At 38.3% G+C, this 23,611-nt stretch overlaps 1 protein-coding gene across 1 annotated transcript in view; it reads left to right on the top strand.

The window, feature by feature from the left end:
- KCNH8 (potassium voltage-gated channel subfamily H member 8) overlaps positions 1-20,725 on the top strand; it is a gene marked incomplete at both ends in the record, with an annotated part of 371,995 nt that extends 351,270 nt beyond the window's left edge. The window contains 2 exons of the mRNA XM_080813771.1: positions 881-957; positions 20,021-20,725. Of these exons, the coding sequence (XP_080669897.1) occupies positions 881-957; positions 20,021-20,725 (782 nt within the window). The remainder of the gene's footprint in view (positions 1-880; positions 958-20,020) is intronic.
- Positions 20,726-23,611: the final 2,886 nt, after the last annotated feature.

Genomic DNA, 23,611 nt, shown 5'->3' on the forward strand with positions numbered 1-23,611 from the left:
TCCTCGTAAGTCTCTGGGTGAGGTGGGGGAGTGTGCAGAGAGAAGGAAGTGATTTTTTCCTTCCGCAAACAAATTTTCTATCCATAATTTACCAGAATTAGGGTATTAGGATGATCATATCATTTTATATAAATATATTTAAGTAATAAATATAAATTAATTATGTATGTGTGTATATGTGTGTGTGTGTATAGATCCCTTAACACTCCAGCTAGTAAGAGTTCATATATGTATCACTCATTCCTGTATCACTCATTCCTTTCCACTCCAGCTAGCAGCGATTCATCTATACTTTTGTCACTGACAGAAACAAATGTATTTGGAAGAGTAAGGTAAAGAAAAAGTGAAGATAAGAGAATCAGGAAATGGGAGATATTATCTTTTAGAGGAACACAAGAAGAGATAGGAAACCCACAATGAAGTTTAGCTCCTGAAATAGAAGTGGCGGGGGGGAATACTCTCATGGGCACAAGAATTAATATTTGGGGGAAAAAGGAAGAGGAAAAGAACACTCCTTTTCTATGGTTTAGGCATTGACTGTGAAATATTTTTGAAGAATGCTCAAAAAGGAGAAACTGTGCCATCTTGGAACATGGTGGTGATTGTGTTCAGGGGAAGGGAAGATTTGCCTTGGGCACATCCAATCAGTGCGTTCCCAGTCCCCACCATGACATGTGCCCGTTTCAAGGAGTTTATCAGGCACAGTCCAGAGGATTACTAGAAGCATGTCCAATCCCAGGGAGATAGAACCTACAGTGCACAGGCATCAGGAAAAGGTAAAGGTAGTAGCTTAGGCTTCCTTCTCCATTCCAATTGCCCCAATCCTCATATATGAGGTTTATTACTGAAGGACTCATTCTGAGTGTGTTCTACTTTTCAGACCCAGAGATTGGAGCTGCTGTTCTCTTCATCAAAGCAGAGGAGACCAAGCAGCAAATAAATAAACTCAACAGTGAGGTATGGAGCTTTCTCTTTCTTTGGTCATGCTGGAATGGCAAAAGCTATAAATCCAAGTTACCAGCAAAAGTGGTATAATAGAGTAATTACAGGCATGTGCTCTGGTGTCAGACCACCACAGATGAATTCCCGTTAAGCCTCATATTAGTTACATGACCTTCCACAAGTTACTTATCTTCTCTCATGCTCTATTTCCTCATGTATTAGAAGAGGACAAAAATTATGCCTGCTTTATGGCCCATTGTGAAATTGAGATAGTATAGGCAAATCATTTAGCTTAAAGCACTAAATAAATGATAATTATACTAATTAGTGTCATAAATGCATTGATACTTGATGTAATGGGTGCTTTTTCACTTTTTTCATGTAATTTTTAATGAGTTAAAGCAAGATGATTAACCCAAAGATGAATGCTATTTCTCAGAGTAATCAAATGACCTGGAATGCTCTTCCTTTCCCTGACATATTTTTGCTGTGTAACTTTAAGCACTTTACTTCTCTGGATCTTACCATCTATCCATGTAAAATCAGGTAATTTTTTTAACGACTTTGTTAAAATATATTTTACATATCATAAAATTCACCCATTTCAAGTGTACAGTTTAATGATTTTTAGTAACTTTATTGAGCGGTTCAACTGTCACCATATAAGTTTTAGAATACTTTGACCACCCCCCACTCCTCTACCCCTGCCACCCCGGACAACAGGTCTTCTCATTGCCATTTATGATTAATCCCTGTTCCCACATCCAGCCCTAGGTACCTACTTACTTACTTTTTGCCTCTTCTGGCCATTTCATATACACTGAGAAGGTGATTTCCAAATCCCTGTCCTAATTTGGGTGTCCTCCCAAAAAATTTTAATTAAAAAAAATTTGAGACAACAATTTGGATGCAAATAGTTTATTTGGGAGGTGGTCCAGAAAGCAAAATGAAGGAGTAGAGAAGTAAGACAGGTGAGAAATGAAAGCTCATAAATAAAGCTGTGCTAATGAGATGACTAACTCTGTAAGCAACTGGGGCTCGATCCTGCTGGGGACCACTGAGAGAGTATATAGGACATTTCAAAACTGTTCCACCATAAGACAAGGAAAGGGGGAACTGAGGGTGGTTTCTGAGAGACTGACTCCCTAGCCCTTCATGCAGTCCTTGCTGCGGAGGAGACTCGAAATGTTCTTCAGACAGGAATATGCGGGAAGACCTGGACTGGTCTTTGGTGACCTTCAGGGTTGGCCTAAGGCGAGGACATGTGGGCAGGCACAGACAGCCCCTTTCTAGGACAAAAGTTTTACATTATCTGATGAGATCTTAGCAAAAATGTAACCAGTTACAGACACTGGTGAGATTTGTGAAAAATGAAATCATATATCTAAATCAGTTTTTCTTAAACCTGTGTGTCTTCAGTTTAGTGAAGATTTACGATTTACTACCATTGCTCCTTCTGTGCCCACTCTCTCTGGAAGTGTGATTGTTGCTAATAAGACTTCAGAGCTCCAATGGGCAGACTAACAAGATAGATAGGAATGGAAAACTAATGGGATTAAAACCCCTTAAATCACAAGGATTTGGCCGTACGCTGGATTATCTAAATAACCTCTTGTTAAAAATCCACCAAAAACAAAACAAAACAAACTAAATACCTTGTTGGAGAAACTTCGATTGAATAATTTCTTTTCAAATATTGATCTCTAAAAGCACCCGTTAGTACCGTTTGAATTCTTTTCCCTCACATTTGAGATCATTTAATGGTTTTAAGAACTGACTGACCCATACTGTAGCTCAAAATATTAGAGTTAAGAATTATTGTGGGGAAAGAAATGTGTTTATATCTTCACCTTCTGGAAGGTACATAATTTTCCCAAGTCACGGCTGTAAATCCACACACTATAACACACTATACGATTTTCCTTCGATAATGTGAGCCAGTGGTAGATACATTAAAACAGATAACCACTTGAAAAACAAGTATTTCCCCAGTGTGATTTGGTATTCATGATTGCTTTTCTAGTGAGATGACATAAATCTTTTTATCTTGCCATATATTGAAATAAAAGGGCAAGTTAAAATATCAATGGTCCAATTATCCTTCCCTAAAGAATTAGTTTTTCCTTATAGGAAATACCTGATTTCTTCATGGTTGAAGCTTAAGAAAGAAAATCTTATCTTTTATACATAATTGAATTTATATAGTCTTGACCCTTTGGTACATTAAAACCCACTGATAGGCAGAATGAAAATACGAATTGGTTTCAAACTGTAAAATTATCTTTCTCCCAACTTCCTACTTGATTTTTCCTCTTATCTCCTATAATATTATTTATGTAGCAAAAAAAAAATCTATATTTTAAAATCCAAACCTAATTTTTCCATTAGGAGTATCCTACCACTCACCCATGATTGCTTTGTTTTTCATTTATTCTATTTCTTGGTAGTAGTAGACAAGAGAAGAATCGATAATGAACACGGGATATACTACATAATAATAACTCTTTAAAAAAAAAAGGTCAATCCCCAGTATATGTGGGGCATGTCAAGTGTTATATCAAGTATGAGAATATGGCAACAATCTCATTCTGATATTTGCTTAAACATTTAAGATATAAAGAAATTGTTCATTGATATGTGGGTTTCATAATTAGCTGGCTAAATACAGAACAAAAATCAGAAAAGGAATAATGTTGGTAATAACCTACATTCACAGAGCAGTGACGAGAGTTTAAAAGATGTAGGGCAGCTGCTAATATTAGAACGCTTTTGAAAACATTGCCGTTGCTTTAGGGCAACAAAGAAAGAGTGCAATTCTAAGGAAATTGTTTAAAAATAACAACAAACTGTCTCCGTGGGGGCCATGGGCTATGTAAGTCAAATGCTCCATTTCTGAAAAGGTTTGTAGGTAAGGGTTAGAATATTTCCTCATTTCTGAAATCTGGCTGACCCAGAAAGATACTGTGGCAAAGCCGACCAGGGAAGCTGTGTGCTTCACCGCAGCAGGCAGAAGACATAAAACACACTAGTAGAGAAAGATAATACGCTTTGGAGAGAGGAAAATATTCAGATCTCTATTCATAAAATTAACTGTCTGATTTCAGCAAAGTGTTCACCTTCCCCAAGTTCAGATTCTTCCTCTATTAAGTGGTAATGATAAAATCTGCAATACAGGATTGTTGTGAAGACTTAATACCATATATAAAGCCCCCAGCATGATGTCTTCTGCTAATAAGGGGTCAAATACTCATTCTCTTCTTATACAAGATTATACTTCCGTTCAACAGAAGGCGACTCTCAAGTTAGCACCCGCTGCTCCCTCCTGCTCAGTGCAGAGTAGTACGAGAGAATTAGTCTCAGTGCTTATGGGGGAGAACATGAAAACGACTGGATTCAAGGGAAACATTTGATCATGACAATGACTACTGTTTATCTGAGACTTTTCTTTGGCTACTAAAATAATCAGTATAAAATTGGAATAGAAAATAATAGGGCAAAATGTTTATATTTCAGTGCATCTTATTTTAGCTAAATAGTTTGATGGGATAGGGTCACTGTGTTAATGGAAAGAACACTTGCTCTGTAAGACTTAAAGATTTAAGGGCAAAGACACCCACTACGCCATTTTAATGATGCTTCATCATTACCTGATTAAACATATAAATAGCAAAACAATTGTGAAACTAGGCAGAAAAGAATCTGCCAAGCTTACTGGAAACAAAATCACAGCCAAATCTTCATTTTCAAAATGGAAGAATGCAGGTAGCTTGTTAAATCATCCTTGTTCACCAAAAGGCACTTTGGGTGGAATGCTCTGATCGCCCCTTTTTAGCATTTTATTTTGTATGTACTCAAAGGACCCAGTTAATATTAGACCATTAAAGTCTTAAATGTATTCAGAAGAATGAAATGTATATAACATTGCTAAACAAAAAATGGGCTTTGTAGAAACAACTTATATTGACTTTTTAAAGGGAGAAGCCCATCTTTCCGTACTATTTATTAACTTCCTTTTTTTTAAAGCAACTTTATTGAGATATAATTAATGTATCATAAAATTCATCCATTTAAAGGGTGGCTCAGTCATTGAGTGTCTGCCTTGGGTTCAGGTCATGATCCCAGAGTCCTGAGATCGAACCCCATGTTGGGATCCCTGCTCAGCAGGTGGCCTGCTGCTCCCTTACTTGTGTTTTCTCTCTCTCTCTCTCTCTCTCACTCTCCTCTTTCTCTCTTTCTCTGGCAAATAAATAAATAAAATCTTCTTAAAAATCAAAAATAATAAAGTGTATAATTTGAAGGCTTTTTGTATGTTCATAGAGTTGTGCATTCATCACCGTAATCAATTTTAAACCATTTTATTACCCCACAAGAAACTCCATACCATACAGCCATCACCCGGAATTCAAGTTCCTCTACCCTCAGCCCTATGAATCTGCCCATATATTTGCCTATTCTGAACATTTCATATAAATGGAATCATACAATATGATCCTCTGTGACTGGCTTTTGTCACTTAGTATAATGTTTTCAAGGTTCACCCATGTGGCGTGGGAGTACTTCATTTGCTTTTATATCCAAGTAATATTCCGTTGTGTGGATATACCACTTCTTATTTATTCATTCATCAGCTGATAGACATTTTTGGTGTTACCACTTTTTAGCTAATATGAATGATGTTGCTATGAACATTCATAGGACAGTCACACATGTTTTTGTGTGGACATGTTTTAGTTTCTCTTGGGTAATTAAGTGGAATTGCTGGCTCGTATGGCAACTCTATGTTTAAACATTTGAGAAACTGACAGACCGTTTCCCAAAGCAGCAGCAGCACTTTATACTCACTCAGCAGTACATGAAAGTTCCAAGCTCTCTACTTCTTTGCCAACAATTTTTTATTATAGGACTTATTATAACCATACTAGAGCATATGAAGTGGTATTTCATTGTGGTTTTCACTTGCATTTCCTTGATAGCTAATAATATTGAGCATCTTCTCATGTGTTTGTTCCTTGGAAAATTGTCTATTCAGATCCTTTACCCACTTTAAAATTGGGTTGTCTCTTTGTTACTAAGTTGTAAGAATTCTGTATATATTCCATATGCAAGTTATGATGTGCAGTTTTCTTCACCCATTATCGAAGTTGCCTTTTTGTTTTCTAAACATTTTTCTTTGAAGCACAAAAGTATTAATTTTGGTGATATCCAGTTTATCTATTTTTTCTTTCATTCTTTATGATTTTGAGGTCACATCTACATATTTGTATCATGAGATCAATGAAGTCTCTTTCAGTCAAAAAAATAGAATAGTAGTAACAGAAGTTTCTCCTTACCTAAGAAATGGCTGTGAAAATTTAGAGTTCTATTAATAATTCACACAAGGAAACCTACATGAGTAATACCTTATGGTAAAGGGTATTCTTCAGTCCTCTGAACTAGTGTTATTATTATATCTTCTTGTTGACAGTTGGTTCAACCAAAATGCACTGACAGAATTGCCAGGCCGTTCCAAGATCTGACTGTACAATCTCTTTTCTTCTGCATCATGATCACATATGCGTTCTTGACCATCAATTCTCAAAAGCAAAATCTAAAAAAATGTTGTACATTCACTTTTTGACAAAGGAAAGCAAAATCCATTTAACTGCTGACAAACCATTCTGCATTTTTCATTTTAAAACATAGGTATTATTGATTATAATGTTACACTTTGTGGACATAGCCTTCTAAACTGGAATACACTCAACTATTTAATGATTTGCAGGATGCTTTTTGCTTATTTTCAGTTCTCGAGCCTGTATGCATGGGTAGATTTGCAGCTCTCATGAGAGATTTACTGATAACACACACACACACACACACACACACACACACACACACACACACACATATATATCCTAAAGAATAGTGAGGATCTCCCAAAAGAAAAAAAAAATTATGCCACTCAAAAGTTCATCCTGTGAAGTGTGAATTTAACATGGATATAGCTTTTGGATATTAGCTGTTTTTGTCTTCCTGGCCTGTGATTACTTATATATAGGCCTCTTTTTATTTTGAATAGAGGGACTAAATGGATATATCGGTAAGAGTCCAAGGGAGACCAATGCCACATTCCAAATGGGCAGTTTGAGCAGGGTTGAATAAAAGGAGTATTTACAAAGAAGTTCCTTGAGTGTAAGGAAACCACAAAGCATAGAACTGTCCCTCCACTGTGGGAATAATAACAACAGAAACTCACTACAACTCCTAGGTGTGAAGGGGTCAGTGTAGAGAGTGGTTCTGAAATATTGAGTCAGAGGAAGGTGGGTGGAGAAAGCGACGTGAAAGGAGCTGTAATCTTTTGTTGGGACCCTCTGTGACCTTCTGCCCACCTCAACCCTGCAGGGAAGCAACCAGAGGAACATATACCTCGACCTCCCTCTGCTACCACCCTCCAATCTGATGATGTTTTAAAATGGCCAAACCCAATGAGCCAATAACCCTGTTGATGGAGTTCATACAAGTCAGCCTCCAAGGAGCAGAAATGGTTGGAAAATGGATCTGTTCTAGGAATAAAAGTGGGAAATAGTCAGTAAAATGAGTTACTGTATATTCAAACAAGTAGAGAAAAATTCAAATGAAATTTAAACAGTCGGTTATTAATTACTTATTGTTAGTAATTAGCCAGTTGGTGGTAGGTAGTTATTAATTGAATACTAACTGATAGCTTCAGAATAACTGGTTATTTTTTAAAAAGATGGATATGGGTGTTTCCCCATCCCTCCATACTTCCTAAGTTGAAATTTTTTTTAAAGATTTATTATCTTAGAGAGAGAGATAGAGCAAGTGAGAGAGTGCAAGCAGGGGGGATGGGAGTACAGAGTCTTAAACAGACTCCATGCTGAGCCCAGAGCTGGACATAGGGCTTGACCATGAGATCCATGACCCTGAGACCACAACCTGAGCCAACACCAAGAGTCTGGCACCCAACAGAATGCACCACCCAGGAGCCCCACAAGCTGAAAAATGTTTAAAACAACAAACTTCTCTGCCATTTTCCACTCATCAATAGGAAAATTAAGTTCAATAATTGGTCTAATCCAGCAGCTACAGATAGTATTAGAATTTTTTTTAATTTTATTTATTTATTTGATAGAGATCACAAGTAGGCAGAGAGGCAGGCAGAGAGAGGGGAGGGGGGAAGCAAGCTCCCTGCTGAGCAGAGAGCCTGATGCAGGCTCAATCCCAGGACTCTGAGATCATGACCTGAGCCTAAGGCAGAGGCTTAACCCACTGAGCCACCCAGGCGCCCCAGTATTAGAATTTTTTTATAGAATCTTACGGTTGGAAGGGATTACAGGGAACTTTTCTTTCTTATCATCCCCTAATACATGAATATCCCCCTTTTAAAAATGAGAACATCATACATCTTCCAAAAGGGCTCTGATTCTATCTCTAATCTCCTATTATTGCTCTTGATTCTTCTATGATGAATGCCAAATCTTAAGTCCCTTCTCTGAGCTTTAACACCTGCTTTCTAACCTTGCAGTATTTTCTTTTATAAAATTTTCTGTTATTTTCATGTGTATATTTCTACCTTCCCCAAGGCTCTTGAAGACTTTGATTATAGCTCAAAAAAATTCTGTGAAATGCCTCAAAATTATTATTATTATTGTTATTATTGATGTTGTTGTTAAAGTACTCAGACTTTAATGAAGTACAACAGAGAATATCCTGTATCTCAAGTAAGTCAATGTTCAGTACTAGAAAATAAGCATATATGAACTTGGGAAGGTTTGGGGATTTTTTTCAGTCTCTTTGTTAAAGAACCATGAGGCACCTAGACAATAGGAACTGACACTTCCCATTTACTTGTTCCCAAGTAGAAATAAACACAATATTATAAATCAATACTAAATTAATCAAATTTCCTTTTTATGCTTATATGACCATATGATAGGGTAGAATTTGAAGTAATCAACTTTTATAAATAATGGGTAAAAGAAAATTTACCCATTATTCTAATGGGTAAATGGGTTCTAAGACAAATATTTAAGCAACCTTTGCTTTGATATTATTGTATTTTCATAATGTGGTAGAATCATAAAATCTGAAATTTGAGAGGTATCTCAGAGGCCACCTATTTTGGCTTATCTCCCAGTATGGGATTTTTATTTCTGAGGTGATTAGTAAGAAGTTACTTTGCCTGAACATTTTCTGTAGTAAGGAGCTCACTATGCCCCCAGAAAAAGCTACACCAGCAGTTCCCAAACCCAGTTGTGCTATCAGATTCTCTAGAATATTTTACATGATTATAGATATTTTTATAAACTAATATATAAAATATATTTAATATCAATAAATATTTTTAAAATAACATTTCTGTTGGCCCAGCATTTGGTTGACATTGGGTATCTGTACTTTTAAAAGTTCTCCAGGTGCGCCTGGATGGCTCAGTCAGTTAAACATCTGTCTTCAGCTCAGATCATAATCTCAGGGTCCTGGGATCGAGTCCTTTGTCAGGTTCCCTGCCTAGCAGGAAATCTGCTTCTCCCTCTCTCTGCTTATGTTCTCTCTCTGTGTCTCTCAAATAAATAAAATCTTTAAAAAAATTAAAAAAAAATTCTCCAAATGCAGGACACACAGGTGGCTTAGTTGGTTAAGCCTCTGACACTTAATGTTGGCTCAGATCATGATCTTTGGGTCCTTGGAGCACCATGTTGGGCTTGTGCTCAGCAGGGAGTCTGTTTGAGAATTCTCTCTCTCCCTCTCTCTCCTCCTAGTCATGCTCTCTCTCTCTCCCTTTCCATCTCTCCCTCTCTAAAATAAATAAATAAATCTTTAAAAAAAATTTCCACAAATGCTTCTGATAACAGCCAACTCATTCCTCAAATAGTTTAGCTATTAGAAAACTATCCTCTTTATTTAGCTCATATAACTCTTGTAAAGACTTTTTTTTAATTTAATTTTTTTAAATTTCTTTTCAGTGTAACAGAATTCATTGTTTATGCGCCATATCCAGTGCTCCATGCAATACGTGCCCTCCATAATACCCACCACCTGGTTCCCCCAACCTCTCACCCCTCACCCCTTCAAAACCCTCAGATTGTTTTTCAGAGTCCATAGTTATTTATATTTTCTACTTCTGTTCCTCTTGAGTTGAATATAAAAAGGAACATAAATGGTTGATTTTAATGAAAATATTCTAAATTTTGAAGGTGGTTAATATCTCTCTTCCTCCTCACTCTGTGGTATATTCTCCTCTTCTCTGAATGCTCTCTCTTCCTTGAAACTTTACTCATATGACATGACACTTTACTCATATGACATATGACAAACTTTACTCATACATACCCTTAATCATCATGATTAACTTCCTTTGCTGCTGCCCCTTTCTCTTGTCCTAATTTCTTAAAGATAACCACAAATGATCTCAGTGTCCTACAGATGACATTTCCAGAACAGACATTATTGTCTATCATGTTAGTTTATGAAAGCACCTGAGAATCTTGTATTTGTTCTCTCTGTTCCCCAATATCTGCTTGGACATCTCTCTTCCTTCTTTCAGCATTAAATATGTACTTATTTATATAGTATCAAGTCTAAATGAAAGTTAAAGAAGAGAAGGCATTAAGTTTTCAAAGGCCATATGCTCTGACAATGTAAATATGGATGAAACACTGAAAGGGGAGTGGGCAGAAAATTAGACTAGAATATGCCTCCCACCAAATTTTTAAATTGTTTTCAGTAATCATAATTTGTAATGGTAGTACTAATATTGATATACTGCAACTGTTGTATGTATAATGGGGGATAAAGCAGATAAGTCATTATTGGATATCCTAACTCTATCATCTTCTATACCTCAATAACCAGAATTCACAGTGTAGAGGAGATACAAATGTAATATATAAAATGTTAAAACCCTGTAATACTGAAATAGAATTAGTAATATTAATATGAACCTATATTTTCTCTCATGTACATGCATACAATTCCAAGCTCTTTCAACAGAAAAGGAGTATAAACAATGACCAGCCCAATAACAGTCAGTATCTCTATGCATCAATTATGGTCTCAGATATAATTTCCCAATAAAAGAAACAAGAGTGTCTTTAAATAGCTGTTTCACTTCTGGGGACATGAAATACACATAAGTTTAGGACACCTTAGTGTACAAGACAACAAGAAAACTATCAAACACTACTAGGATGATGTCAGAAGAGCTCAGGAGCCAGTATAAAGAGTCTCCCACTCACCAAAGATGGGATAATTTTGGTAAGAATAACAAGTACAGTAAGGGTAACAAGAAACCTGTGTAGCTATCAGTTAAGCGTCTGCCTTCAGGTCAGGTTACCATCCCAGAGTCCTAGGATAGAATCCTGCATCAGGCTTCTTTCTCAGCAGGGAACCTGCTTCTCCCTCTGCCTGCCATCCCCCTGCTTGTATTCCCTCTCTGGCAAATAAATTTTTAAAAAATTTTAAATACAATGGTTAAAACTCATAAAATAGCTAACAAATGCCCCCAAATGGCAGCATAATAAGCTTCTGAATTTCCCTCCTCCTACAGACACACTGAATGTACATCTATATACAGAATAATTCCCTCTGAGAGAAACATAAAACAAGGAATGATTTTTAAAAAGCTGAATAACTCTGACGTATCAGGTGAACGAGAAAATCCCCACATGGAGACTGATCGGAAAGGTTGGGACACATAAAGCAAAAATACCACCCCAGATAAAGTGCCATGCTATCAAGAAGGAACCCCTAACTAAGTTTGGACTTAGTGTCCCCAACTAGGACCCTCAAAACACTTAGCTCTGAAAGCCGAAGGGGCTTATGTTCACAAGTCCTACAGGATCATAGCAAACAAAAGTAATTCTTAAATGGATGTAAGAACATATTAGATGAAGAGCTAGTATCCAAAATCTACAAAGAACTTATCAAACTCAACACCCAAAGAACAGATAATCCAATGAAGAAATGGACAGAAGAAATGAACAGACATTTCTCCAAGGAAGACATACAAATAGCCAAAAAGCATGTGAAAAAATGCTCGACATCACTTGGCATCAGGAAAATACAAATCAAAACCACAATGAGATACCACCTCGCACCAGTCAGAATGGCTAAAATTAACAAGTCAGGAAATGACAGATGCTGGCAAGGATACAGAGAAAGGGGAACCCTCCTACGCTGTTGGTGGGAATGCAAGCTGGTGCAACCACTCTGGAAAACAGCATGGAGCTTCCTCAAAAAGTTGAAAATAGAGCTACCCTATGACCCAGCAATTGCACTACCAAGTATTTACCCCAAATATAAAAATGTAGTGATCTGAAGGGGCACCTGCATCCCAATGTTTATAGCAGCAATGTCCACAATAGCCAAACGATGGTAAGAGCCCAGATGTCCAACAACAGATGAATGGATAAAGAGTGGTATATTTATGCGATGGAATACTACTCCACCATCAAAAAAGAAAAAAATGAAATCTTGCCATTTGCAACAATATGCATGCAACTAGAGAGTATTATGCTAAGTGAAATAAGTCAATCAGAGAAAGACAGTTACATGATCTCACTCATATGTGGAATTTAAGAAACAAAACAAAGGCTCATAGCTGAAAGGAGGGAAATCAGATGGAATCAGAGAAAGAGAGACAAACCGTAAAACATTCTTAATTTAGGAAACAAACTGAAGGTTGGTAGAGAGGAATAATGAGCACTGGGTATTATATAAAACTGATGAATCACTGAGCTTGGTCTCTGAAACTAATAAAACACTATATGCCAATTAATTGAATTTAAATTTTGAAAAGTGAAAAAAAATGGATGTAAGAATATCTCTATGGTTGTATATCCAGGTTCAGCAGAGAGGGAGCATGCAAAAATGCTCATCTCCTAGTTTCTCCCTGGAACAGATATGACTGCATACTGTCCTAGCTGCTACCTTAGGGCCCAGCTCCTAATCCACCTGCACCTAGATGCTCTCTATGATCCTATACTTTGGGACACTGACAGATCTTGGGACACCCTCAACTACTGGGAGCCACCAAGAACAAAGACAACAGCATCGACAATCATGAAGACCCTAAATTTTCAAGATTCCACCAAAATCTGTTAGAACTAATAAGTGAATTCAGTAAAGTTGCAGGATACAAAGTTAATGTACAAAAGTCAGTTGTATCTATACACTGATAACAAACTATCAGAAAGAGAAATTAAGAAAAACAATCCCATTAACAGTAACATCAAGAAGAATAAAATACTTAGGAATAAATTTAACCAAAGAGGTACAAGACTTGTACACCAATAATGACAAAATATTGTTGAAAGAAATTAAAGAAGATCTAAACAAATAAAAACTCCAACTACAGACTTGCCAGAAGAATTGAAGAAAGCTGTTTAAATTCTCAGCTCTTACCGAAAGACCAGTACATGAGGAGTTAACCAAAGTTAGAGTACTCCCTTAGAATACAAACTTGCAGCATTGGCATCAACTGGGAGCTTGTTAGAGATGCAGAATCCCACCCTACACCTACTGAATCTGAATATACTTGGTGTCAAGATCCCCAGGTGATTCCTCTATACATTGTCTTGATAAGCTATCTATACGGTTGGTATTCTGAGATAAGACAGACTCATGTTTGGTATTCACTAATAGCGGTGAGGATCCCTCAGCGAGATAGCAATTTGGATACTAATCAAACTTTGTCACAGAAAGTAGGAAAACAGATGAAGAAAGCAATCAAAGGGTTGATAAATAATGGATTAAAATAGTACAGCTAAAGTAATAAAGTTGTGTCCGAAGGCCTGAGTTTGCAGAAATTCAGTGAAACCCACTGGAGTAATCACTTTCAAGGCTTGTAATTCTTCTCTTATTATAATTGAAGAGGCACCAGATGCACCTGCAAAAGTAAAGCCCTTGGTACTATTCCTGTGTGACCTTGGATAAGCCACTTCACCTCCCAACATTCTAGTCTCTCCAGCTGCAGAACAAGATTTACAACATTCGTTAGTAATGGGATTGAGATTCTCATTTGGACAAAATTTATGCAAGTGCCAAGTATGATTATTATTTTAGCTGACAGATAAAAAGATTGTCATTTGTTTTTGAATGTGTTGTGAAGCAAAAGACACAAGGATGAAATTATGCCGATCATCCTTTTTGTTTTGCCCGCTTATGGAGTTTGATTGAACTTGTCTGAATCCTGAATCCCACAATAAATATGCAACATAACAAAAGATTAAATGAAAGACCATTTAATTACCTGAATCAGAGCTCGTAAAAATGTATATGTGTTCGTGGCAGCGGGAGGAGGATTGGTGTAATTAGTACCCGGAATTTAGGAAAATTGTGTCTAGCAGGAAAATGTATACATGTTTGGCAAAAATTGAGTGACAGGTCAAGAACTCTTCAAGCTAAGAAGATTATATCAACAGATGCATTCCCCATCTGCTCACTGAATGCACAAAAATGGAAATGGCATTTTTTTCTATCAATTGAAGTTCCAGTTATACTCAGAGGCCATGAATCATACCATGCCAATAGCCAAGATTGAAAAATGTAAAACATGAATAATAGAAGGCAAGAGTTAGCTACTTTTGATGTGAAATAAAAGGTATTTTCAAAGAGACGTTCTGGTCTTCCTCGTGAAACTCACACTGCTGTTCCTAAAAGGCATGATGCAAAGACACACCAGAACAGCAAATCTGTGTTTATACCAAAAGGCACACAATCTAACTGTAAAAACTGGCAGTGCACAGTCTTATTGGGACACTAGGGCACCAGCACCACAGATGGATTTTTCTCAACTATGTAATAACACAGTGGTTTGTAAATCTCCCATTTTGAAGTAATGGGGGTATCCATGAGACACTGAGATCATATAAAATGTTCTTCCCTGCTAGGGGTATAATGGTAATTACTTCTGTGTCTTGCAGTGCTATTTATGGGAGATTGGTAGAAGTTTCTTAAGTTCAAATGAAAATACCAGAAACTCATATTAAGAAATAAACCATCCACCTTATTATTCATTAAATTACCATGTATCAACAAAGATTTATAAATGGCAGGATTTATGCAGGGACTAGAGCCATTATAAAGGACAATAAAGACAGTCATACCTATCCCCAGCAAACCCCACATTGGTCCTTACTCAAATGTGATCAACACCAAGCTGCACATTGTTTTATTTTAGCTCACGCATCTTTTATAGAGAATTCTCAATCCATCTGACTGCAATTACTTGAACTTTTAGAATGGAAATACAGGATCTTAATCAACATTTTTCAATGACTCTGGTTATTGCTGTTACTATTTGTTACTGCAAAGATCTATGCAAGGTGATGCTAAAACTCAGAGACTCTGTTTCTCCCAAACTAATTATGTAAAACCATTAACAGCGTGGTTTGTCTCTCCATGCCGAGGCTGAAAAGGAGTTCTGTAGATAACTGGCTTTTATTGTCTTTGGGCTAAATCTTTCCTGGGTCAGTATTCCCTACTATGAGGATGTTTTCAGCTGAGCTGTGTTGCATTACCAAATGCAGATACTGGGACCCTGACAAAGTATCAGTTGTATGGGAATGAGACTTTAACATCCTTAAACTATTTGATCCTCACAACAAAGCATCTGTGGGCATATGCTTAAGAGGAGGGTGAGAAGTAGCATCACATCAGTGAAGCAAATTAAACATAAGAGGAGAAAACCAGATGCTCTGGAAATGTAGGCAACAATGACTATTTGTAAGCCAATGGAAGTTCTGAGAAAACCTGGATACAACCAAAATAGAAAAATTGTGGCAATTAGTGACTTCCTCCTTAGAGGTATGGAAAGACCACAGTGTGGACTATCATGGATAACTGACCAGTCTGTTGTTGCATGGATGTCTCTATTCATGATAGAAGGGGCTGCTCCACAAGACCAAATGCACTGCCCCCAAACCTACTAAACACCTAATGATTTGTGTGTTGGTAAAATACATGTTACTGGGAAAACAGAGGAGGGAAGGATCTTTAGATGCTCCGAAGTTTTGGATAGAAAACTGAACCACTTGGAAGCACAGATGGTGTTTTCAACACTTCTTTCTAGCAGTTGGGACTTTGGAAAGGATAGAGAAATCTTGTATGTGAACAATTGGCTCTGCAGATGGTGATGGTGAACTGGTTTGGCCAACAGTCTTAAATCCCAGACTGATGGGTTCCTATTCACAGAAGAATTAGGAGAAGGAAGCGGAAGGAGAGGAAAAATCGATAAAGGAAACATAACTTAACACACAAGGGAGAGAAAAATGTGTATTAAGTTATGGCTTATTTATCTATTTTCTCTTTATAAGTAGAAATAATGAGAAGGCCACATCTAAAACAGCCAGCTTGGGTAGCAACCAGGGATGCAAAAAGATTTACCAAATTTCAACTGATAAAACAACTCTGAATAACTTAATTACATTTGTCACTTGGCACTCAGAATATAGTCATGAGATATGGGAGTCAGTAAATAAGCGCCACTAAAAAATGTGAAGGGGGGATGCCTGGGTGGCTCAGTTGGTTAAGCATCTGACTCTTGATCAGGTCTTGATCTGAGGGTCAGAAAGGAAAGGAATGGACAGGACAGGACAGGAAAGGAAAGGACAAGAAAGGAAAGGAAAAAAATGAGATGGGGCTTGTGATAATATTGATAATTATGATGTAGTGTTCCATGATTCATTAGTTAAGTATAACACCCAATGCTCATCACAGTACAGTTGTGTCTTCTAATATGAGTGACAGGACATTTAAAGAATATGATTAGGTGTTGAGGTAAGTGGGAGAACTTTGGTTCATTTGTTGTGAATGATTTTTGTTTGTTTTTACTGATCTATTTCTGTAGTATTCTGATTTTAAGTTGTATTTTGAAGGTATATCTCCTTTAATGGATGGAGCCTTGTTCACAAAGTAGCCCCAACAACCTTTTTTTAGCAAATGCACATCTTCTTAGCATGCTATAAAAAAGTATTAAGTCTCACCACCCTTGGAAAGCAGAGACTGCATTCTTTGCTTTCCACATTTGATTAAGAAGAAGGTCTTTCCTGTTTTGGAATGAATTTTGTTAGCAAGCCCAACAGAAAGCAGTAAGCAAAAGTGAGTTACTCTCTGTGGCAGTATGTTGTCCCCTTCAGTGTCACCAGACTATCCACCTCCAGGAGATGCCATCTTTCCTTGTGACAGTTGCCTTTGTCCTTGTGAAGGGAAACATCCTGTACCCACAGGGATTAATTCTCTCATGTAACTTTAATAAGGCGCGGGGGTGTGTCCTCAATGACACAGTGACAGAATTCTTCCCTGATACACATTGATCATTACCCTTCAGAGCTAAAGAAAGTTCTATTTCTTTGGATTCTTTGCTGCTTTTAGTTCAAGCTAATACAGTGATTTTGTTTTCTGGAAATGCTAATGCTTGTTTACATTCCGGGAGCCAGTCAAGACTCTGGATTCCCATTTAAAGTTCATAACCTCAAAGTTGTGGTAAGTGTGCAGTAAAATTTTGATGTCAAGGATGTGACCATCAAAAGGTATTTCACCCAAGGAAAAATATTTGTTTATTTTGAAATCTAGAAACAATAGCTCATCAGAAATATGTATGTTGATATATTGTCTGGCTCCAAATTCCCCCTTGCTGCACACTGTTTTTGTTGTTTTATTTGTATAATTTGACATGAGGAGATTTTGCTGTGCTTCACCGGTTTCTGACTTCGAGATGATGGTATTTACTTACTGGATGTTGAATTAACATTTCAGACAGATTTTACACACGAAGGTATTTTTTTGTATCATGTGGGATCTTCACAAATTCTGTCCACATTAGCAAAACTCTATCAACTCTTAAGCAGTATCTCCTTTCCTGTGTGATAATACACTATAACAGAAAGAGCACCAAACTTAGAAGGCCTGATTTCTAGCCCAAAGACTGTCCTTCATGAAATATGGGACCTTAAAAATGTCATTTAACCTCTGGGCCATAGTGTCCCCATTTTACAGGTGGGGAAATAATAATGTATCCCTGCCTATCTTAGCACTGTTTATAGATCCAATAGGAAAAAAGGTACCTGAAAGCATATTGTGTTATAAATGTACTCAAACATTTAATAACATAATTGTTGATGTGCCTAAAATGCAAATGGTTCTTCAAAGATTGTGTCTTTATTCAATCCTAATAAAAGGCCTGTTGAAAGCATTTTACCGGGAGCTAATGCAATTTTGTAAAATGTACTGGGATGTAAAATGTACTAAGAGCTAATGTCAATTTGATACAGGAATGAAGCTTAGACAGTCCACAGAAACGGGTTAGTCAGTATATCCCTTCAAACATCTCATTCAGCACCAGCCTTCTCTTCTGAAATTCTGATAGAAGAGCTAATCAATTCAAGGGGGTGCCCGTAGGTAAATGTCTGCAGCACCAAGATCCAGATCCTGATTTAAGTATGAGCCATGCACTGTGAAATTGAGGCTTGGCAGGTCATGAAATGAGACAACCTGCAGTGAAAATTTCAAAACACATAGCATCTTTCTCAGACTCACTATTTTGCCTCTTAAATGTGAGGCTCGGAGGTATCTTTTCATCACCTGAAGTTTCAGATCTGCTGAAAAGCCTGGACAAGCGTTCAGTTGAGTCCCCTGAGTTCCATGCTAGCAGCAAGGCAGAAATGCTTTTGGCCTGGCAGTTTCAAGGCAGGTGTGACCAGTTGGTTGCCTGAACCATGGAAAAACCTCCTTCTGGCCTTTTTAAAATGCCTGATTCAAGCGGCACTACCTCCTGGTGGACCTGCCAGGGAGGATTAGTTTCAGAACACACTCAACAGGAAGTGGACTGAATTAAGCTGCTGGAGGAATTAGGAATGTATATGTCAATGTTGAAAAAAGTTTGCCCAAAACAGCAATCTTGGATCTGGTGTCACTGAAGTTGAACTGCCTTTTGTTTTGTTTTTTGAGGCTAGTCAAGAGGTTCAGCTGCTTATATTGGAGTTTTTTTGATTCATGATAGTAAACTCAAGTCATAGCGGGTCCTTTATAAAATACAGTCCTAACAGCAGTTGAAGGCGAAGTATTACAACATCGTGTTAGTGTTACAAATCTCACCAAAGAATAGAAGATACATGTTCAAGTCCTGCCTTCTGAAATACAGGGTTTCCTCACTTTGAAGAATGTAAACACTCCAGAAAAGCTAGATTCAGTCTTCTGGTGGTCTTCCTGGCTTCAGAAAGTGATGTGGTTGGTAAGAAATCCTCTGGCAAATTTTATTATTGGTTTTAAGTGTAAAATGAATAATGAAAACTCTTCAATGGTTCTTAGGTATTCGAGAGTTGTGTTTACTTAGAAAATCTCACAGAAGCTAAATGACTTGCCTAGAAAAGTGAAGAAAGCACATACCACACAATTTGGGTTAAAATTCCATAAGGTTCCAGGTTCACTGATCAACTACAGCACCCCTAGGCTTCCTACTGGGCTGATCTGCACCTACTTGTTTGGCAGGTTTCTCTTATTTTGCTATTTTCCCTCTTTCTGCAAACTCGCTTCCTCACAAACCTGGTATGGGTTCTTGCTTACCACCTTCATCACCCCTGAAGGCCAGTTTGTCCCTGACCCTACGGTAAGCATGGATCTTGGCCAGAAATGATGAAAGTGAGAGCTATCATTTACTATCTGCTGCAGGCAGATGGCCTGCTGAGTGCTTTACATACAAAATCCACCACTCTATACTGGTTTTTGAGGTGTCCAGGATGATTTGTGTGCACCACTGTGTAACCCGCTAACTCAGGGGAAGTAAAAGATACTGACTGTATTTAAGTGATATAAGAGATAGTTGACCCCTGTCTCTTAATTTTGTTCAAGAACCTCAGAGTCACTGATTAAAAGTGCCAGACTATGAATGTCTCTCTAGGTTCCCTCAGAATAAGGATGGCTTCAATCGGGTGCCAACTTCTCCATTCACCCCTTGGATTTGGCTGGAGTTGGAGGTGAAGCAGCCTTTCCGCCCTTCTTACTGAGAGATCTCCTTTCCCTGCTCTGAAATCACTACCACGCACGTCTGACTCTTGCCTTCTGCTTTACTTTATCCACACAGGTAACGACATTGACTCAGGAGGTCTCTCAGTTAGGTAAAGACATGAGGAATGTGATGCACCTTCTAGAAAACGTTCTGTCACCTCAGCAGCCGTCGCGGTTCTGCTCTTTGCACGCCACATCCGTGTGTCCCTCCAGGGACAGCTTACAGACCAGGATGACCTGGAGTACTCACCAACCTTGCCTACACTTGCAAGCCGGTGGAGCCGCTTACACTCAAGCACAACTCTGTCACGGTAATGTCACCTCAGACATTTGGAGTGTGGATCCCTCCTCCGTGGGGAGCAGCCCCCAGCGAACTGGAGCTCACGAGCAAAATCCAGCAGACGGTGAACTTTATCACTCTCCAAGCCTTGATTATTCATCTGCCCACTACCAGGTTGTCCAAGAAGGCCACCTGCAATTTTTAAGGTGCATCTCTCCACATTCGGATTCTACACTGACACCCCTGCAGTCCATTTCGGCGACTCTCTCGTCCTCAGTCTGTTCCTCCTCAGAAACGTCTTTGCACCTAGTTCTCCCAAGCAGGTCAGAGGAGGGTAGCTTCAGCCAGGGAGCCACAAGTTCCTTCAGTCTGGAAAACTTGCCAGGATCTTGGGACAGGGAAGGCGCGGCGCCGGTCTCTGCAGAACCCTTGGAGAACTTTCCCCTGGAAATTGTCACAAGCACAACAGAAACGAAAGATAATAAAGCCATAAACGTATGATATTCACGCACGTGCAGCAGCTGCCTGTTTTAGACCCACCACTGCATGACAGCTTTCATTTGCCTTTTTTGCCTCGGGCAGGTGTGAAGACTGAGCAGAGCTGGGAGTCCTGCCGGAGAGTGCTTGAGGAGCCAGCCAAAGGCAGAACCACGTCCATACTGTAGCAAACACTTGCTAGATCCTTAGAAACATAGCAGAAACAGTTCCCCATACAGGTATTCACTTACCGGTCTGTTTGACAGACTTTTTAAAAGTCCAAAGACCCTGAGGGTCTGAGCAGCTAGAGGTCCCAGACAAAGAATTTGTGGATTCGTTTTGTCCTTGGTGACTTTTGTGAAGTGCAGCAAAGGTTTTTCCTGAGTGCCTGTTTGTCATTCCTGAACAATATCCATAGCGCTGTTGGCCTCGGGAGTGCACAGCTCCTGCTGATCTATTTTTCTTTTTGTGAAGGCAAAGGGACAATTATCACTGCATGTCATCTCCTAGACAATCAGTCAAATAGAGCTGGTGGCCAGTGGTTAGCTATTGCACGTTATTTGCCATGTAAATGAACATGTCTTTATTTATCGACAAAAAAAAAAGAGAGGTTATTTTTATATCCTTGGTATGAAATATGTATTTAAACTATTTAAAATATTTATAAAGAAATGAATGTTTTCTTTTCATTTTGGTAAAAAAGAAAAAGCTTGCCGTTTTAACAAGAAATGCACTACTGTTATGTATAGTAGATCAAAAGTTATTTATTATTAAGAGGATGTAGTTTCAAAAGGAATCCCCCTTTTATCTGCATGCAGTTTGCAACCAATGTATCCTTGTGCTTCTGGATTACAAAAGAAGCGTGAGGTCATATTTTATTAATGAAATAAGAACACGGACCCAGTGTCAGGTATGTGGGCCCTGGCGTGGTGGTAGGGAGGGCTTCACCTAGTTAGGCTCTGCTGACTCACGCCAACGACCTGAATGAAGGCTTTCCCCACTGAGCTAGCGTAAATATCTCTCCTCCAGGCATCACACTCTGTTGTTCAGGAGCCCAAAATTGGTCTGTGGGATATGAGAGCACAACTACTTTAAGCCATTTTGACCTCAAAATGAGGGAGAGAACCTTGGCTGTATCCTTCCTGTGTGCTATTCTTGCGCGAGAGGTTGTAGACCAGTGCAAATTCCAAAACGGAACCAAGACTTCTGAGAAATGACTTGTGAGAGTGAGGCCAGCTTACACTGGATCAGCATTTTCATTTTTTTCTGTAAAGCCTCAACAATGCTGTAAGTTATGCGGTGCAGGTGCTTTCATTCTCATTTTGCAAAGAGATAAAAAGCCCCAGAGATTACACAGCTCGGATGTCAGAGATGGTCTAGAACCTATAATGTCCCCTGCCTCTCAGCCAACATGCAAATTCAGATGCTGGCTTGGTAATGAGTTCAACACCCTTCACTCAACTTTTATTTGATGTTTAAGAACATTTAGGGCCAACTCATCCCAGACATTCTTAGAAAACATCACATTTACATTTTGGTGTCCCCCTGTTCTTATTTCACATTAAAAAGAATAAACAATCTGAGAATTGTATCATTAAAAACATCTAAACAAACCAAAACCTCTGACGTGTGAATCTTGTACCCTAAAACTGGCTAGGGCAGCAGAAAGAAATCTGTAAGAAAAAAGGGAAGAGTAGATGTTTATCAGGCAAGTTACACAAGACAATGTGTTCGACTTCACCTCTAAAATTCAATCCCTCCTTACCTATGTGAATGGGAAAATTGAGGCCAAGGCAACTTTCTACATTTAGTGCATTCTCCCTTTTGATCATTCTGACCTGTGTAATCATTTTTAATACCATTCAAAAAGAACTAATTGGTGTTAGTTTGTGAATATTCTGGCAGACTAGCCCTAACTATTACTGACGCTAACAATAATGACTGACATTCTGTTTTTTGAGTAGTGACTATGTACCAACAGATATTTCTAAATTAACACATGTTACATATCTTCATATAATTGTCAAACAATGCTAAAAGTGACTTACTGTTATCCCCATTTTGTAAATGAATATAATTGGGCCACAGACTTTTTTTAACTTGCCCAGTCACACTGGTTTAAATAATAAATCCAATATCCCCATAGCTGCTCTGGGTACCCTTCCGTTCATGTCCAAAGCCACTCTTGTCTTTTAAAATTTTACTAGTAATTACTTCCTTTTGAAACCTGTGAATAGAATAAAATATTTGTTTGTTTTTTAAGGAAGTATACACATGGGACAAATTAGTAAGACTGTGAGGATCTGAGGAAGCCCCAGTGATATGCCCAGAAACATGCCCATATTTTTCCAGCCAGTCCCCCCTTCTATGTATCTACTTCTAGCGGCTGACTGTAGTTGCTGCAAGAATCAGATGCCTGCCCTCAGAGGTCTGCAGCTGGACAAAAATGAATGAGCAGCTGCAATAAGGAAGGGCCCCCACTGATTTCTTATAGGAGGGCAACTTGCCTCATCTCAATCAGTCCCAACCTGCTCCTTATTCACCTTTTCCCTCATCGTCATTATTCTGATCCACAGAACTCTCCCATATCCTGGGCAGCTCAGAATGACGTTTTGCTTTGTTTGTTTATGTGTGTTGTGATACTACTCCAGGAAATGAGAATTCTAAGCTTTTCTAGATGCTTGATTTTCTAAACATTATTGTGGTGTAAGTAGCAGAAGCCCTTGTCTTCTTACCAGGGATGCATGTTTGGACCTCTGCATTCTCCTCACCTACCCACTCTGCTGAAGAAGCAAAACAGGGATCCAAAGGGGAAAAAAGCACTTATTTTCTTGGTCAAGTATATTTTCTTAAAAACAATATTGGGGACTAAAGTCTTCTGTGTAGCTCTAATTAAGAGAGCCAGACAGA

The sequence above is a fragment of the Martes martes genome (assembly GCF_963455335.1).
Source record: "Martes martes genome assembly, chromosome: 1".
Classification (NCBI taxonomy): domain Eukaryota; kingdom Metazoa; phylum Chordata; class Mammalia; order Carnivora; family Mustelidae; genus Martes; species Martes martes.